The sequence below is a fragment of the Felis catus genome, chromosome B4, assembly GCF_018350175.1.
Source record: "Felis catus isolate Fca126 chromosome B4, F.catus_Fca126_mat1.0, whole genome shotgun sequence".
Lineage (NCBI taxonomy): Eukaryota > Metazoa > Chordata > Mammalia > Carnivora > Felidae > Felis > Felis catus.
This window is the reverse complement of record NC_058374.1, coordinates 68,123,640-68,143,768: the sequence shown is the minus strand read 5'-3', so window position 1 is coordinate 68,143,768 and position 20,129 is coordinate 68,123,640. Positions and strand designations below refer to the sequence as shown.

Genomic DNA, 20,129 nt, shown 5'->3' with positions numbered 1-20,129 from the left:
TTAGTAGCTTTTCAGGAAAAAAAAAGTTCAAAACTGAAAAAGAACTAGTTGGCCAAATGTGCGATATTAATAAGGTAAATATGGACTGCTCCCCAGAAACCCTCTCTCTCTCTAGGCTCTCCTACAAATGCCATAATTAGTGGTAACAAGAAGACAGGAACTGGTCCCTCTCACCTGTTCTGAATCTACCTCCACTGGTGCCAACACTTTCTGTGGAAGTTGTGACCTCTTGAGGGAGGAAATGGAACAGTAAGTTCTGGGTGTTTGGGTGGTTGGAAAGAGGTATTTTGTATTATTTAATCACCACAATCCTACAAAAAGCTTCATGTCCAGAGTGTCCAAACAGATGGCTTTCTTATTATTTCAACTTTAACCTGTCTTGGGAATGCCTGTTTTAACAGATTTCTCTGGTAGTAGGCACTGAGTGGCTCACTGAGTGATACATGTTGAATGGTCCTTAATCAACAAAGGGAGAATCTAATGGATCAAGTGGATAAGTATTGAAATCAAACACTTCACCAGATAAGGACCCCAAAGGAATTTTATATCAGTGAATGAAATAAGACAAAAATGCCTGTCTTCAAGGAGCTAACATTTGAACATATGTACTGAAAGAATGTAAATGAGAGCAATTGAGAAAAAGTGAGATGTTCTGAAGATTAAACTTCTTTTAAAACTGTTAAGTCTAAAAAGAGATACCAGGATGCAATAAAAGCTAAAAATTTTCATGGAAAGGATAGGTGATAAATAACGCTAATAAGCTGAGAAAAAAAGCTGCCTTTTTTTAATAAGGGGCATATTTCAGAGTTATTTTCATTTATTTGATTGATTTTGCACATTTGTACACAACTGGTGTAGAATTTAACTATTATGTAAGGGAATCAATATGACTTTGTTATGATTTAAGAAGGCATAAGAATAGAAAAATCAAAAGCCCTATGCTACCAGAATCTAATTTGAAGTTCATGTTTTATTAATCTGATAAAATTGAGATTTCTATTATATTCTCTAGTCTAGTTACTGCAATACCAATTTTTTCCAAATGCACATTTATAATTTCATATTTTCTCACCTGTTACTGCAAGCTATTTTGACGTCACTAAAACTTAAACTATATTTATAAATGCACATTTTTAATTTTTCATGAAAAGATTAATTTATATTAGATTATAATTTGGGAAGAATATCACAGTCTCTTATATATTTTTCAGTGTTCAAATGGAAAACATAAAAATGCTGAAGCCACATCCTACAGAGCATATTTTGGTCATTTTAATGTTGACTTACCTACAATTAATACTGGTGGAACTCTCTTATCTGACCCTAAAAAAGGAAAGATTAAATTCATGTTTCCATTAAAGAATATACTTGAGGGGCGCCTGGGTGGCGCAGTCGGTTAAGCGTCCGACTTCAGCCAGGTCACGATCTCGTGGTCTGTGAGTTCGAGCCTCGCGTCAGGCTCTGGGCTGATGGCTCAGAGCCTGGAGCCTGTTTCCGATTCTGTGTCTCCCTCTCTCTCTGCCCCTCCCCCGTTCATGCTCTGTCTCTCTCTGTCCCAAAAATAAATAAACGTTGAAAAAAATATATTAAAAAAAAAAAGAATATACTTGAATTCCATTTTTAAAAATCCCTTTGGTGCTTCAACTGCCATCATATACAATTTTTTTATTAAAAAACAGAGGTATGGTATTTTCATAGAGGCTGATCTTAGAAATTGAAGTCAGAGTGAGAGATCACTTGGGAGAGAAGCTGCGAAGTGCTCTGTAAGGAATCACCTATGAATTAACAAATTATCAAACTGAAAGCAAAACCATTGCCTTTTTCCCAAGTAAAATATTTACACAAATATAATTCTTGTTTGCTGCCATTTAATTAAAGATTAAGGTCTTGAATTTGGAAAATGCAAAAGTACTATTGTCAATAACAATAAAGTACATACTATGTCCAATAGTCACATCCTAGTAGCCATGATATTAATTTATAATATAATTATGGTGTTCAATATATAATTTGAAACATTTCAATTTATTTACATTTACATAGCCATAGATTGAATAAAGAATAATTATAAATTTAATCTGAATCAAATTATTGAACTATTTTCTAGTGACTAGTTTGTAAAATAAATTTATATAAGTCATCTTTGTAAAAGTAGTTAGAATAAGTGTAGCATAATACTTTACAAGAAAAAAAGCATAAACAATCTTTTCCTTAAATAATGGACAATTTCATCATGAACAGCTAGGTTCGGTGAGATAACCTACAAACAGAAATAATGCCTTTCTCAAGTACTATAATATATTACTAGTCCAAAAATTTAAATACTAATGTGCTATCGTCTTTAGTACATTTTCATTTATTGTTAAGAAAAATAATTGCCCCGTAAGTTGGAATGATTGTAAAAAGAAATGAAGTGATAAAGTATTTATTTATGTATTATAGTTTTTGCCAATGTTTTAGAATTGACAAATGCCACAGTTTGTCATTATATATAAAATTTTAAACCCCTTTTTAGTACCTGCTGCTGTGGCTTGGAAATGGAGAAAATTTGAGCTTTATAAATATTAAAAGCAAGGTCTTATTGATGGATCATCAAAGACCATTTTATATTTGCCTTACAGGAGGATGGACATTGTGGGTAGGAGCACAGTCTTTGGAGTCAGTATAGAATGGATAAAAATATTGGCTCCAATATTTGATTTGCTGTAGAATATGAACAAATTTAGGTCGTATCTTTTTTTAACGTTTATTTATTTTTGAGACAGAGAGAGACAGAGCATGAATGGGGGAGGGTCAGAGAGAGAGGGAGACACAGAATCTGAAACAGGCTTCAGGCTCTGAGCAGTCAGCACAGAGCCCGACGCGGGGCTCGAACTCATGGACCTCGAGATCGTGACCTGAGCCGAAGTCTGAGGCTTAACCGACTGAGCCACCCAGGCGCCCCTAGGTAGTATCTTTTCTAAGTTCCCCATGAGTAAAACGAGATAACAAAATTTATTCTAATAGTTAAATGAGAGAATATATTTAAGGACACTATAATTATGTAACTGGAATTATTACTAACTATTTTGCCATTTTTAATTAGCCAATAAGCATGAAAAGTGTAAAAAAAAAAATCTGACATCCCCTGCTTACTTACCAGTAGTGGAACTTTCTGGTGCAATTGTTGAGCCAGGGGCAGCTTCTGTGAAACCTGAAATTAAAATGAAAAGTAATGGGTCGCCTGTGTAACCCAGTCAGTTAAGCAGCTGACTCTTGATTTTGGCTCAAGTCATGATCTCACGATTGGTGAGTTCAAGCTCCTAGTCTGGCTCTGAGCTGACAGCACAGAGTCTGCTTGGGATTCTTTCTCTCCCTCTCTCTGCCCCTCCCCTGCTCATGATCACCTGTGCTCTCTCTCTCTCAAAAATAAATAAACATTTTAAAAATTAAAAAAACCCAGAAAGTCATGAGCAGTGTTCTTATTTTATGGGGACACTACCTGGACATTTAACAATGTAACTACTTTGAGTTCAGGTGTTACAGTTCCAGTACCTGGTGTAAACACACCTAACAAAATATAAGGTCCTAAATGCCAGATGACTTGGATCTGATTTTCTGATTTCTACTCAAAATACACTAATATTCATCATTAGATTTATCAGGAAACCTTATTTTGTGTTACAACCTGGGCCAACACCTTCCTTTCCCACTCGCCTGATTTTCCAGGTGTGGTTAAACTGGTTATGCTTTCACCTGATTTGGTTTCTCCATATGGTTTTTCAGTTGTACCTGATTAATGAGATAATTGAAAATTATCTTTATGTGTTTCATTTTAGGAAAAACAAACCTACCACTATTTAAGTATATTTAAAATTTAGATGTTAATACTAAACCTAGAATATCTCTTAATATTTTCTCCAAATATTTGGTGCTTGATTAATATAACAAACTCATTATCATGATGAGTCTAAGCTACATGTGCATTGGAATACCAACAGATACCTGGGTAAGCCTTGACTGCTTGTTTCCCAGCAGTGGTGGTTATAGAGCCTGATGCTCCAGCTGTGCTTCCCCTGTCTGAACCTGTTGTAGCTCCCACTGACACTCTGGTTGCACATGGTCAAAAATAAAAGTAGGAGGGATAAAAACATAAACTTCTTAAGAAGTCTGTGGACTCACTTCAAAACAATAATGTTCTACAAAGCTCCCATCTTTAGTAAACAAGTTGAGTTCTAAATATTGTAGTTCTGACAAATGTATATAGTTCAAAAGTAGAAATCTGAACAAAATTAAAATTGCTTACAATAAATGGTCTATTTTCAGTGAACTTGACTTGCCTTCAGATGTGGTAACCTCATTCCTTAACATCCCAGTGGTTATCCCAGTTGATGATCCACTTGTCCCTGATCCTTCTGGTGATGGTCCAGTTGTCCCTGAAACTTCATGTGATGGTCCAGTTGTTCCTGATGCTCCAGATGATGGTTGAGTTGTCCCTAAACCTAAAATAGCTGATCTAGTTGTCCTTGATTCTCCATTTGATGGTCCAGCTGTCACTAATCCTCCAGCTGGTGATGCAGTTGTCCTGGATCTTTCAGATGCTGGGATAGCTGTATCTGAAACTAAAACAAGTAGTCCTGTTGCTCCTGCTCCTCTAGATGATATTCCAGTTGTCCCTGGTGCTCCAGCTGATGGTGCAGTTGTCTCTGAACCTATAACAGATGGGGCAGTTGTACCTGATCCTCCAGATGATGATCCTGTGGTCACTGAACCTTCAGCTGATGGTCCAGTCCTCTGTGATGCTACAGATGGTCCAGTTATCCTTGAATTTACAACAGGTGGTCCAATTGTCTCTGCTCTTTCAGGTAATCTTACAGTTGTCCCTGATCCTTTAGTTGATGGTCTAATTGTCCTTGAATCACTGACTGATGATATAGCTGATCCTAATATTTCAATTGATTCAGTGGTCTGTAATCCTGATGATCCAGTTTTGGCTGATCCTTTGGTCAATGGCCCAGTTGTTCCTGGTTCTATAGCTGGTGGTACAGTTGTCCCTAATCCTTCAGATGATTGTGGAGTTGTCCCTGAACCTAAAATAGATGGTCCTGTTGTTCCTGATCCTCCAACAGATGGCTGAGTGGTCTCTGCTGCCCCAAATCCTTGTACAGTTGTTCCTGCTTCTTTAATTAATTGTCCAGTTGTCTGTGATTCTCCTATGGATGGTCCCGTAGTCTCGGACCTTACAACAGAGGTTTCAGTTGTTTCTGATAATTCAGAAAATATTCCAGTTGTCCTTGATCCTTCAGCTGAAGGTCCACTTGTTCCTAACTCATGTAATGTTCCAGATGTCCCTGTAAATCCTGCTGATGGCAAAGATGTTCCTGATTCTACAACAGATGGTCCAGTTGTCCCAAATCCACCCATTGATTGTCCAGTTGTCTTTGATATACCAACTGATGATATAGTTGTTCCTAATAGTTCAGATGATGGTCCAGTGATGGATATATCTCCAGATGATGATCCACTTGTCCCAATCACTCTATGTGATGGTTCAGTTGTGCCTGAACCTATAACGGATGGTCTAGTTACCCTTGATTCTTCAGATGATGGCAGGGTTGTCCCTGAACCAAAACTTGATGATCCTGTCATTCCTGACAATCCAGTAGATGGTATTGAGGTCTCTGATCCTAGGGCTGATTGTACAGTTGTCTTTGATTCTTCAGTTGATTGTTCAGTTGTCCATGATCCTACTATAGATGTTGCAGTAGTCTCTAACATTGGAACAGAGGTTTTGGTTGTTTCTGATACTCCAGCTAATGATCCAGTTGTCCTTGATCTGCTAGCTGATAGTCCTGTGGTCCCTGATCCTCTAGCTGCTGTTTCAGTTGTCCCTGACCCTAAAACTGGTGGTCCAGTTGATTCTGTCAATCCTGGTGCTGATGAAGGTACTCCTAATCCTACAACGGATGGTGCAGTTGTCCCTGATCCTCCAGTAGATGGTTGACTTGTCCTTGATATTCCAACAGAAGATCTAGTTGTTCTGAATACTTCAGTTGATGATCCAGCGGACCCAGATTCCCAGGATGACAGTCCACTTGTGACTGATCCTGTAGCAGATACTCCAGTAGAGCCCGACTTTACCAATAAAGGTCTAGTTGACCTTAATTTTTCAGAAGATGGTAAGGTCGTCCCTGAACCTAAAATAGATTGTCCTGTAGTTTCTGATCCTCCATGGAATAGTCCTGTAGTCCCTGACCCTCCAGATTCTAGACCTGTTGCCCCTGCTTCCTCAGCAGATTGTCCAGTTGTCTGTGTTCCTCCTATGGATGTACTCATAGTTGCTGAACTTACAACAAAGATTTCAGTTGTTTCTGATCTTCCAGAAAATGATTCAGTTGTCCCTGATCCTTTAGCTGATGATCCAGTTGTTGCTAAACCAGCTGATGGTCCAGGTGTCCCTGTCAATCTTGATGGGAGAGATGTTCCTAATCCTACAGCAGATAGTCCAGTTGTCTCTAACCCACCAGATGATAGTCCAGTTGTCCTAGATATACCAGGTGATGATCTAGTTGTTCCTAATTCTCCAGCTGATGGTCCAATTGTCCCTTTCACTTCAGATGATGGTCCAGTTATACCTGTCACTCCAGATGATGCCCCAGTTGTCCCTGAACCTACCACAGGCAGTCTAGTTGTCCCTGAAACCAAAACAGATTGTCCTGTTGTTTCTAATCCTTCATGGAATTGTCCTGTGGTCCCTGAACCTCCAGCTATTGGTCCTGTTGTCCCAGCTTCTTCAACAGATTTTCCCGTTGTCTGGATTCCTCCTATGTAGGGACCACTAGTACCTGAACTTATAATAGAGATTGATGTTGTTTCTGATCTTCCAGAAAATGATCCAGTTGTCCCTGCTCCTTCAGCTGATGACCCAGTTGTTCCTAACCCATGTGACGGGCTAGATGTCCCTACCAATCCTACTGATGATACAGATGTTCCTGACTCTACAACAGATGGTCCTGCTGTCATCCCAGATCCACCCATTGATAATCCAGTTGTTTCTGATATACCAGCTGATGAACTAGTTGTTACTAATTCCTCAGTTGATGGTCCAGTTATTCCTGTCATTCCAGATAATGGTCCAGTTATGCTTTCCACTCTAGATAATGGCACAGTTGTCCCTGAACCTAAAAAAAATCTTCCAGTTGTTCCTGACCCTCCTCGAAATGGTCCTGTTGTCCTTGCTTCTTTAGCTGACAGCCCAGTTGTCTGGATTCCTCCATTGTAGAGACCACTAGTACCTGAATTTACAATAGAGGTTGCTGTTGTTTCTGATCTTCCAGTGAATGATCCAGTTGGCTCTGGACCAGACATCCCTGTCAATCCTATTGATGGTACAGATGTTCCTGATTCTACAAAAAATGGTCCTCTTGTCATTCTAGATCCACTTGTTGATGGTCCAGTTGTCTCTGATATACCAGCTGATGATCTGATTGTTCCTAATACTTCAGATGATGGTCCAGTGGAATCAGATATTCCAGATGACAGTCCAGTTGTGGCTGATCCAGTAGCTGATACTCCAGTTGTGCCTGTCTTTACCAACGAAGATCTAGTTGTCCTTATTTCTTTAAAAGATGGTAAGGTCATCCCTGAACCTAAAGTAGATTGTTTTGTTGTTCCTGATCGACCATGGAATGGTCCTGTGGTCCCTGATTCTCCAGCTGCTTGTTCTGTTGTCCCTCCTTCTTTGGCTGACAGTCCAGTTGTCTGTGATCCTCCTGTAAATGGACCAATAGTCACTGAACTTACAACAGAGGTGGAAGTTGTTTCTGATATTCCAGAATATACTCCAGTTATCCCTGATCCTTCAGCTGATGATCCAGTTGTTGCTAATCCAGGTGATGGACCAGAGGTCCCTGTCAATCCTGATGGTACAGATATGCCTGATCCTACAAAAGATGGTCCTGTTGTCACCCCAGATCCACTCATTAATGCCCCAGTGTTCTCCGATATACCGGCTAATGATATACTTGTTCCCAATTCCATAGTTGATGGTCCAGTTATTCCTGTCACTCCAGATGATGGTACAGTTGTTCCTGAACTGACAACAGATTTTCTTGTTGTTTCTGAACCTAAAACAGAATGTACTGTTGTTCCTGATAATCCATGGAACAGTCCTGTGGTCCCTGAAGCTCCACCAGCTCGTCCTGTTATCCCAGTTTCCTCAGCAGGTGGTTCGGTTGTACGAGATCCTCTTGTGGACAGACCAGTAATCCATGCACTAAAAACAGAGGTTTCAGTTGTTTCTGATATTCCAGCCAATGACTCAGTTGTCCTCGATACTACAGATGATTGTCCAGTTTTTGCAAATGCAGGTGATGGACCATAGGTCCCTGTCAATCCTGTTGATGGTACAGATGTTCCTGATCCAACAACAGACATTCCAGTTGTCCCTGAACCTCCAGAAAATAGACCAGTTGTACTTGATATATGAGTTGATGATCTAGTTTTACCAATTACTTCAGATGATGGTTCAGTGGACTCAGATACTCCAGATGACAGTGCAGTTGTGGCTGATCCTGTAGCCAGTACTCCAGTTGTGCTGGACTGTACCAATGAAGGTCTCGTAGTCCTTATTTCTTTAGAAGTTGGTAAGGTTGTCCCTGAACCTAAAACAGGTTGTCTTGTTGTTCCTGATCGTCCATGGAATGGTCCTGTGGTCCCTGATATTCCAGCTGCTTGTTCTGTTGTCCCTGCTTCTTTGGCTGACAGTGCAGTTGTCTGTGATCCTCCTGTGGATGGACTGGTAGTGCCTGAACGTACAATGGAGGTCGCAGTGGTTTCTGATCTTCCAGCCAATGACTCAGTTGTCCTCGACCCTACAGATGATTGTCCAGTTGTTGCTAAACCAGGTGATGGACCAGAGGTCCCTGTCAATCCTGTTGATGGCACAGATGTTTCTGATCCTACAACAGATGGTCCAGTTTTCCCTGACCCACCAGAAAATAGGCCAGCTGTACTTGATATACGAGTTGATGATCCAGTTGTTCTGAATACTTCAGATGATGGCTCAGTGGACTCAGATACACCAAGTGACTGTCCAATCGTGGCTGATCCTGTAGCTGATATTCCAGTAGTGCTGGACTTTACCAATGAAGGTCTAGTTGTCCTTAATTCTTCAGATGATGGCCCAGTCGTCCATGAACTTAAAACGGATTGTCCTGTTGTTCCTGAATGTCCATGGAATGGTCCTGTGGTCCCTGATATTCCAGCTGCTTGTTCTGTTGTCCCTGCTTCTTTGGCTGACAGTGCAGTTGTCTGTGATCCTCCTGTGGATGGACTGGTAGTGCCTAAACTTACAATGGAGGTTGCAGTGTTTTCTGATCTTCCAGCCAATGACTCGGTTGTCCTGGATCCTACAGATGACTGTCCAGTTGTTGCAAACCCAAGTGATGGACCAGAGGCCTCTGTCAATCCTGCTGATGGGACAGATGTTCCTGATCCTACAACAGATGGTCCAGTTGTCCCTGAACCTCCAGAAAATAGTCCAGTTGAAGTTGATATATGAGTTGATGATCTAGTTGTTCTGAATATTTCAGGTGATGGCTCAGGGGACTCAGATACACCAGGTGACTGTCCAATCGTGGCTGATCCTGTAGATGATATTCCAGTGGTGCTGGACTTTACCAATGAAGGTCTGGTTGTCCTTATTTCTTCAGATGATGGCCCAGTCGTCCATGAACTTAAAACAGATTGTCCTGTTGTTCCTGATCGTCCATGGAATGGTCCTGTGGTCCCTGATATTCCAGCTGCTTGTTCTGTTGTCCCTGCTTCTTTGGCTGACATTCCAGTTGTCTGTGATCCTCCTGTGGATGGACTGGTAGTGCCTGAACTTACAATGGAGGTAGCAGTGGTTTCTGGTCTTCCAGCCAATGACTCAGTTGTCCTCAATCCTACAGATGACAGTCCAGTTGTTGCAACCCCAGGTGATGGACCAGAGGCATCTGTCAATCCTCCTGATGGGACAGATGTTCCTGGTCCTACAACAGATGGTCCCTGTGTCCCTGAACTTGTAGAAAATCGGCCAGTTGTACTTGATATACGAGTTGATGATCTAGTTGTTCTGAATACTTCAGATGATGGTTCAGTGGACTCAGATACTCCAGATGACTGTCCAGTTGTGGCTGATCCTGTAGATGATATTCCAGTGGTGCTGGACTTTAACAATGAAGGTCTGGTTGTCCTTATTTCTTCAGAAGATGGCCCAGTTGTCCATGAACTTAAAATGGATTGTCCTGTTGTTCCTGATCGTCCATGGAATGGTCCTGTGGTCCCTGATCCTCCAGCTGCTTGTTCTGTTGTCCCTGCTTCTTTGGCTGACAGTCTGGCTGTCTGTGATCCTCCTGTGGATGGACTGGTAGAGCCTAAATGTACAATGGAGGTTGTAGTGGTTTCTGATCTTCCAGCCAATGACTCAGTTGTCCTCAATCCTACAGATGATTGTCCAGTTGTTGCAAAACCAGGTGACGGACCAGAGGTCCCTGTCAATCCTGCTGATGGGACAGATGTTCCTGGTCCTACAACAGATGGTCCAGAAGTTCCTGAACCTGCAGAAAATCGGCCAGTTGCACTTGATATACCAGTTGATGATCTAGTTGTTCTGAATACTTCAGATGATGGCTGAGTAGATGCAGATACTCCAGATGACAGTGCAGTTGTGGCTGATCTTGAAGCCAATACTCCAGTTGTGCCTGACTTTACCAATGAAGGTCTCATTGTCCTTATATCTTTAGAAGTTGATAAGGTCGTCCCTGAAACTAAAACAGGTTGTCTTGTTGCTCCAGTTCGTCCATGGAATGGTCCTGTGGTTCCTGCTACCTCAGCTGCTTGTTCTGTTGTCCCTGCTTCTTTGGCTGACAGTCCAGTTGTTGGTGATCCTCCTGTGGATAGACTAGTAGTGCCTGAACTTCCAATGAAGGTTGCACTGGTTACTGGTCTTCCAGACAATGACTCAGTTGTCCTCGATCCTACAGATGATTGTCCAGTTGTTGCAAACCCAGGTGATAGACCAGAGATCCCTGTCAATCCTGCTGATGGGACAGATGTTTCTGGTCCTACAAAAGATGGTCCAGCTGTCCCTGAACCTCCAGAATACAGTCCAGTTGAACTTGATATACCAGTTGATGATCTAGTTGTTCTGAATACTTCAGATGATGGCTCAGGGGACTCAGATACTCCATATGACTGTCCAGTTGTGGCTGATCCTGTAGCTGATATTCCACTGGTGCTGGACTTTACCAATGAAGATCTGGTGGTCCTTATTTCTTCAGATGATGGCCTAGTCGTCCATGAACTTAAAATGGATTGTCCTGTTGTTCCTGATCGTCCATGGAATGGTCCTGTGGTCCCTGATCTTCCAGCTGCTTGTTCTGTTGTCCCTGCTTCTTTGGCTGACAGTGCAGTTGTCTGTGATTCTCCTGTGGATGGACTGGTAGTGCCTGATGTTACAATGGGGGTTGCAGTGGTTTCTGATCTTCCAGCCAATGACTCAGTTGTCTTTGATCCTACAGACGGTTGTCCAGTTTTTGGGAACCCAGGTGATGGACCAGAGGTGCCTGTCAATCCTGCTGATGGTACGGATGTTCCTGCTCCTAAAACGGGTGGTCCTATTGTCCCTGAACCTCCAGAAAATGGGCCAGTTGTGCTTGATTTTTGAGTTGATGATCCAGTTGTTCTCAATACTTCAGATGATGGCAGTTTCGTTGTCCTTAATTCTTCAGATGATGGCCCAGTCGTCCATGAACTTAAAACGGATTGTCCTGTTGTTCCTGAAAGTCCATGGAATGGTCCTGTGGTCCCTGATAATCCAGCTGCTTGTTCTGTTGTTCCTGTTTCTTTGGCTGACAACCCAGTTGTCTGTGATCCTCCTGCAGATGGACTGGTAGTGCCTGAAGTTACAATGGGGGTTGCAGTGGTTTCATATCTTCCAGCCAATGACGCAGTTGTCCTTGATCCTACAGATGACTGTCCAGTTGTTGAAAACCCAGGTGATGGACCAGAGGACTCTGTCAATCCTGCTGATGGGGCAGATGTTCCTGATCCTACAACAGATGGTCCAGTTTTCCCTGACCCACCAGGCAATGGTCCAGTTGTGCTTGATGTACGAGTTGATGATCTAGGTGTTCTGGATACTTCAGATGATGGCTCAGGGGACTCAGATACTCCAGATGACTGTCCAGTTGTGGCTGATCCTGCAGCTGATATTCCAGTAGTGCTGGACTTTACCAATGAAGGTCTAGTTGTCCTTAATTCTTCAGATGATGGCCCAGTCGTCCATGAACTTAAAACGGATTGTCCTGTTGTTCCTGATCGTCCATGGAATGGTCCTGTGGTCCCTGATAATCCAGCTGCTTGTTCTGTTGTCCCTGCTTCTTTGGCTGACAGTGCAGTTGTCTGTGATCCTCCTGTAGATGGACTGGTAGTGCCTGAACGTACAATGGAGGTTGCAGTGGTTTCTGATCTTCCAGCCAATGACTCAGTTGTCCTCGATCCTACAGATGACTGTCCAGTTGTTGCAAACCCAGGTGACGGACCAGAGGTCCCTGTCAATCCTGCTGATGGGACAGATGTTCCTGATCCTACAACAGATGGTCCAATTGTCCCTGAACCTCCAGGCAATGTTCCAGTTGTGCCTGATATACGAGTTGATGATCTAGTTGTTCTGAATACTTCAGATGATGGTTCAGTGGACTCAGATACTCCAGATGACTGTCCAGTTGTGGCTGATCCTGTGGCCAATACTTCAGTTGTGCCTGACTTTACCAACAAAGGTCTCGTTGTCCTTATTTCTTTAAAAGTTGATAAGGTCGACCCTGAATGTAAAACAGGTTTTCTTGTTGTTCCTGATGGTCCATGGAATGGTCCTGTGGTCCCTGATCTTCCAGCTGCTTGTTCTGTTGTTCCTGTTTCTTTGGCTGACAATCCAGTTGTCTGTGATCCTCCTGCGGATGGACTGGTAGTGCCTGAAGTTACAATGGGGGTTGCAGTGGTTTCATATCTTCCAGCCAATGACGCAGTTGTCCTTGATCCTACAGATGACTGTCCAGTTGTTGAAAACCCAGGTGATGGACCAGAGGACTCTGTCAATCCTGCTGATGGGGCAGATGTTCCTGATCCTACAACAGATGGTCCAGTTTTCCCTGACCCACCAGGCAATGGTCCAGTTGTGCTTGATGTACGAGTTGATGATCTAGTTGTTCTGGATACTTCATATGATGGCTCAGGGGACTCAGATACTCCAGATGACTGTCCAGTTGTGGCTGATCCTGTAGCTGATATTCCAGTAGTGCTGGACTTTACCAATGAAGGTCTAGTTGTCCTTAATTCTTCAGATGATGGCCCAGTCGTCCATGAACTTAAAACGGATTGTCCTGTTGTTCCTGAAAGTCCATGGAATGGTCCTGTGGTCCCTGATAATCCAGCTGCTTGTTCTGTTGTCCCTGCTTCTTTGGCTGACAGTCCAGTTGTCTGTGATCCTCCTGTGGATGGACTGGTAGTGCCTGAACGTACAATGGAGGTTGCAGTGGTTTCTGATCTGCCAGCCAATGACTCAGTTGTCCTCGATCCTACAAATGATTGCCCAGTTGTTGCAAACCCAGGTGACATCCCAGAGGTCCCTGTCAATCCTGCTGATGGGACAGATGTTCCTGGTCCTACAACAGATGGTCCAGTTGTGCCTGACCCACCAGAAAATGGGGCAGGTGTGCCTGATTTTTGAGTTGATGATCCAGTTGTTCTCAATACTTCAGATGATGGCTCAGGGGACTCAGATACTCCAGATGACTGTCCAGTTGTGGCTGATCCTGTAGCTGATATTCCAGTGGTGCTGGACTTTACCAATGAAGGTCTAGTTGTCCTTAATTCTTCAGATGATGGCCCAGTCGTCCATGAACTTAAAACGGATTGTCCTGTTGTTCCTGATCGTCCATGGAATGATCCTGTGGTCCCTGATAATCCAGCTGCTTGTTCTGTTGTCCCTGCTTCTTTGGCTGACAGTCCAGTTGTCTGTGATCCTCCTGTGGATGGACTGGTAGTGCCTGAACGTACAATGGAGGTTGCAGTGGTTTCTGATCTTCCAGCCAATGACTCAGTTGTCCTCAATCCTACAGATGACTGTCCAGTTGTTGCAAACCCAGGTGATGGACCAGAGGACTCTGTCAATCCTGCTGATGGGACAGATGTTCCTGATTGTACAACAGATGGTCCAATTGTCCCTGAACCTCCAGGCAATGTTCCAGTTGTGCTTGATTTTCGAGTTGATGATCTAGTTGTTCCGAATACGTCAGATAATGGCTCAGTGGACTCAGATACTCCAGATAACTGTCCAGTTGTGGCTGATCCTGTGACCAATACTCCAGTTGTGCCTGACTTTACCAACAAAGGTCTTGTTGTCCTTATTTCTTCAGAAGTTGATAAGGTCGACCCTGAATGTAAGACAGGTTTTCTTGTTGTTCCTGATGGTCCATGGAATGGTCCTGTGGTCCCTGATCTTCCAGCTGCTTGTTCTGTTCCTGTTTCTTTGGCTGACAATCCAGTTGTCTGTGATCCTCCTGCGGATGTACTTGTAGTGCCTGAAGTTACAATGGGGGTTGCAGTGGTTTCATATCTTCCAGCCAATGACGCAGTTGTCCTTGATCCTACAGATGACTGTCCAGTTGTTGAAAACCCAGGTGATGGACCAGAGGCCTCTGTCAATCCTGCTGATGGGGCAGATGTTCCTGATCCTACAACAGATGGTCCAGTTGTCCCTGACCCACCAGGCAATGGTCCAGTTGTGCTTGATGTACGAGTTGATGATCTAGGTGTTCTGGATACTTCAGATGATGGCTCAGGGGACTCAGATACTCCAGATGACTGTCCAGTTGTGGCTGATCCTGCAGCTGATATTCCAGTGGTGCTGGACTTTACCAATGAAGGTCTAGTTGTCCTTAATTCTTCAGATGATGGCCCAGTCGTCCATGAACTTAAAATGGATTGTCCTGTTGTTCCTGATCGTCCATGGAATGGTCCTGTGGTCCCTGATCCCCCAGCTGCTTTTTCTGTTGTCCCTGCTTCTTTGGCTGACAGTCCAGTTGTCTGTGATCCTCCTGTGGATGGACTGGTAGTGCCTGAACTTACAATGGAGGTCTCACTGGTTTCTGATCTTCCAGCCAATGACTCAGTTGTCCTGGATCCTACAGATGATTGTCCAGTTGTTGCGAACCCAGGTGATGGACCAGAGGACTCTGTCAATCCTGCTGATGGGACAGATGTTCCTGGTCCTACAACAGATGGTCCAGTTATCCCTGACCCACCAGACAATGGTCCAGTTGTGCTTGATATACGAGTTGATGATCTAGTTCTTCTGGATACTTCAGTGGACTCAGATACTCCAGATGACTGTCCAGTTGTGGCTGATCCTGTAGCTGATATTCCAGTGGTGCTGGACTTTATCAATGAAGTTCTAGTTGTCCTTAATTCTTCAGATGATGGCCCAGTCGTCCATGAACTTAAAACGGATTGTCCTGTTGTTCCTGAATGTCCATGGAATGGTCCTGTGGTCCCTGATATTCCAGCTGCTTGGTCTGTTGTCCTTGCTTCTTTGGCTGACAGTGCAGTTGTCTGTGATTCTCCTGTGGATGGACTGGTAGTTCCTGAACTTACAATGGAGGTTTCAGTGGTTTCTGATCTTCCAGCCAATGACTCAGTTGACCTCGATCCTACAGATGACTGTCCAGTTGTTGCAAACCCAGATGATGGACCAGAGGTCCCTGTCAATCCTGCTGATGGTACAGATGTTCCTGATCCTACAACAGATGGTCCAGTTGTCCCTGACCCACCAGACAATAGTCCAGTTGTGCTTGATATACCAGCTGATGATCCAGTTGTTCCTAATTCTCCAGCTGGTGGTCCAATTTTCCCTGTCACTCTAGTAGATTGTCCAGGTATACCCATCACTCCAGATGATATTCCACTTGTTCCTGAACTTACAACTGATGGTCTAGTTGTCTCTGAACCTAAAACAGATTGTTCCATTGTTCCTGATACTCCAGGGAATGGTTCTGTGGTCCCTGATCCCCCAGATGTTGGTCCTATAGTCCTTGCCTCTTCAGGTGATAGTACAGTTGTATGGATTCCTCCTATGTAGGGACCACTAGTTCCTGAACTTACAATAGCAGTTGCCGTTCTTCCTGAATTCCCAGCAAATGATCCAGTTGTTTCTGCTCCTTCAGCTGATGGCCCAGTTGTTACTAACCCAGGTGATGGGCCAGATATCTTTGTCCAACCTACTGATGGTACAGATGTTTCTGACCCTACAACAGATGGTCCTTCTGTCATCCCAGATCTACCCATTGATAGTCTAGTTGTTTCTGATATACCAGCTGGTGATCTAGTTGTCCCCAATACCTCAGCTGATGGTCCAGTGGTGTCTGAATCTCCAGATGATGATCCCATGGTCTCTGTGTGTCCAGGTAATGGTCTGGTTGTCTCTGAACCTAAAACAGATGGTCTAGTGGTCCCTGATTCTTCAGATAATGGGTGAATTGTCCTTGAAACAAAAACAGATGACACTGATGTTCCTGATCCTCCAATGAATTGCCCTGTCGTCCCTGATCCTCTAGCTTCTTGCCCAGTTGTTCCTGAATCTTTAGTTGACCATCCCATTGTCTGCGATCCTCTTACAGGTGTTTCAGTAATCCCCAAAGTTATAACAAAGGTTTTTGTTGTTTCTGATCCTTCAGCTAATGTTCCAGTTTCTCCTGATGCTCCAGCTGACAGTGTTGTGGTCCCTGATCCTCTAGCTGCTGTTCCAGTTATCTCTGGTCCTCCAACCGATGATCCAGTTGACCCTGTCAATCTTGTAGATGATGTAGATTTTACTAATCCTGCAATAGGTGCTGTAGTTGTTTGTGATACTTTCATTGATGGTACAGTTGTTCCTAACCCAAATGATGATCCAGATGTCCCTGTTAATCCTACTGATGTTACTGATGTTCCTGATCCTGTTCCTGAACGTCCAGTTATCCCTGACCTTCCAGTTGATGGTCCAATTGTCCTTGACATACCAGATGATGATCTAGTTGTTCCTAATTCTCCAGATGATGGTCCCATTGTCCTTTTCACTCCAGATGATGCTCTGGTTGTCCCTGAACCTACAAAAAATAGTCTACTCGAAGGTATAGTTGTTCCTGGACCGACAACAGATGGTCTGGTTGTCCCTGAACCTAAAACAGATTGTCCTGTTTTTCCTGATCCTCCATGGAATGGTCCTGTGGTCCCTGAACCTCCAGCTGTTGCTCCTATTGTCCCAGCTTCTTCAGCAGATTGTCCAGTTGTCTGTGATTTTACTGTGTAGGGACCAGCAGTCCCTGAAATTACAACAGGGGTTACTGTTGTTCCTGAATTTCCAGCAAATGATCCAGTTGTCCCTGCTCCTTTAGCTGATGGCCCAGTTATTCCTAACCCATGTGATAGGCCAGATGTCCCAGTCAATCCTACCAATGATACAGCTGTTCCTGATTCTACAAAAAATGGTCCTGTTGCCATCCCAGATCCAACTGTTGATGGTCCAGTTGTCTCTGATATACCAGCTGATGATCTTGTTGTTCCTAATGCTTCAGATGATGGTTCAGTGGACTCAGATACTCCAGATGACAGTCCACTTGTGGCTGATCCTGGAGTCAATACTGCAGTTGTACCTGACTTTACCAATGAAGGTCTAGTTGTCCTTATTTCTTTAGAAGTTGCTAAGGTCATCCCTGAACTTAAAACAGATTGTCTTGTTGTCCCTGATCGTCCATGGAATGGTCCTGTGGTCCCTGATCCCCCAGCTGCTTTTTCTGTTGTCCCTGCTTCTTTGGCTGACAGTCCAGTTGTCTGTGATCCTCCTGTGGATGGACTGGTAGTGCCTGAACTTACAATGGAGGTCGCACTGGTTTCTGATCTTCCAGCCAATGACTCAGTTGTCCTCGATCCTACAGATGATTGTCCAGTTGTTGCAAACCCAGGTGACATCCCAGAGGTCCCTGTCAATCCTGCTGATGGTACAGATGTTCCTGATCCTACAACAGATGGTCCAGTTGTCCCTGACCCACCAGACAATAGTCCAGTTGTGCTTGATATACCAGATGCTGATTTAGTTGTTCCTAATACTTCAGCTGTCGGTCCTGTAGTATCTGAATCTCGAGATGATGATTTAGTTGTTCTTGTCACTCCAGATGATGTTCCAGTTGTCCCTGAACCTAAAACAGATGTAGTTGTTCCTAATCCTTCAGATGTTTGAGTTGTCCCTAAACCCAGAACAGGTGTTTCTGTTTTTTCTGATTCTTCAGTGGATGGTCCTGTAGTCCCTGATCCTCCAGCTGCTAGTCCACTTGTCTGTGCTTCTTCACCTGATCGTCCAGTTGTCTGTGATCCTCCTATGGATGGTCCAGTATTTCCTGACTTTGGAACAGAGCTTTCAGTTGTTTGTGATACTCCAGCAAATAATGTAGCTGTCCCTGATCCTTCAGCTGATGGTCCAGGTGTTGTTAACCCAAGTGATGGTTCAGTTGCTTCTGTCAATCCTTCTGATGGTACAAATGTTCTTGAAACTACAACAGATGGTTCAGTTGTCTCTGATCCTGTAACTGATGATCTTGTTGTTGCTGATCCTCCCAGTAATGGTCCTGTTTTCCCTGTCACTACAGATGACAATACAGTTGTCCCTGATTCTTCAGCTGATATTCTAGTTGTCCCTGATCTTCCCTCAGATGGCCCAGTTGTTCCTCCTCCTTCAACATAGTGTCCAGTTGTTCCTGTAAAAATAAATAGTAAAAATACAATTTTGTTTTTAAGATATATCGTGGGATTTTTGTTGTTGTTGTTAAACTAGGAGCTTTCTCCACTATAGCTTTCAAGCATCTTCATGGGCACCACCATATTTCATACCTTTTATTCTACAGTGTAACTTCTTTCTGTTTATTCATCTAGCAGTACTTTACTGGGTATCTTGTGTGGTATTGTATAAGTTCTCAGAAACATATAAATATTACTCATTTTACCATTGGAACTACCCTATGGCATATATAGTACTACTTTCCCTTTTGATAGAGTAGAAACTAAAGCAAATATAGTTGAAATAGCTTTTCAAAAATGATGTAGCTAGTAATTAGAGAGTTCTCAGTTTCATGAAACATTCCTAGTTGAATGGAAGAGACATACAGACATATAAATTAAATTATATCCAAACAAACAAATCCACACACAAGAAAAGTGTCAAAGCACTAACATAAAGTGAGGTAATACTGAGCAACTGGGATCCTCTTTTAGACTGCTTGGATAACAGACCTCTCTGAAAAAATGTCTTTTATTTTGAGATATGACAAAAAAGCAGAAAACTATGTGAAACTCTAGGGAAATAGAACTCAGGCAGTGGGAACAGCTAGGGCAAAAGCCATAAGGCTGAAATGAACTATTTGTGCTAGAAAAGCAGAAGTAGAAGGTGAATGTATTTGGAAAATTGGAGGTTACAGGGAGGACATGCCAACAACTTGGCATCACCCAGAATACTCTGATATGAGACCCTTATATCAAGAATTCCACCAAGGGAACAGATGAGGTTGGAAACCTTGGATTTGTTGAGACATGGATCTACACAGTAGTGTGTGTGTATGGTGCCTATTTACATCAAAGCTTCATTACTTGGGCATAGCAGCAAATAACCTACTGCCTACCATATCTTCAATCCTTCTGGAAGGTTCTCTTCCATAGAACCTGTTGTTTTATTTTGTTAATAAAAGTAAAGCCTCTGAATCCTTTACCAGATTGGGAACTCTTATTCATCATTTCACATATTCACCAGATATCCACCAGATATTTATTAAGTCAGGCACTAAGCTAGGCACTGGGAATGCAAATGTAAACTAGCATAGGCAAGGTAACAAGACCTTTCTCTAGTTTTGATAGTAATTCACCATTGTACTAGACAGTGGCTGTCTAGTAACAGAAAATGACTGGATGAAGATTCAATCATCTAGGCCCTGTTTTAGCCTCCAAACATATTCACCTATGACTAAAGTAAACACATTGATTTTTTTATTTATAAAATTTGAATAGTCACTAATATATTGTCAATT

At 43.0% G+C, this 20,129-nt stretch overlaps 1 protein-coding gene across 1 annotated transcript in view; it reads right to left on the bottom strand.

The window, feature by feature from the left end:
- Positions 1 to 20,129, bottom strand: part of MUC19 (mucin 19, oligomeric) — a 106,217-nt gene that overhangs the window by 29,003 nt on the left and 57,085 nt on the right. Inside the window, exons 41-44 of the mRNA XM_045062664.1 lie at positions 4,284 to 18,809; positions 3,140 to 3,193; positions 1,288 to 1,323; positions 175 to 228 (exon numbers count right to left, since the gene is read on the bottom strand). Coding sequence (XP_044918599.1) covers positions 175 to 228; positions 1,288 to 1,323; positions 3,140 to 3,193; positions 4,284 to 18,809 — 14,670 coding nt within the window. The remainder of the gene's footprint in view (positions 1 to 174; positions 229 to 1,287; positions 1,324 to 3,139; positions 3,194 to 4,283; positions 18,810 to 20,129) is intronic.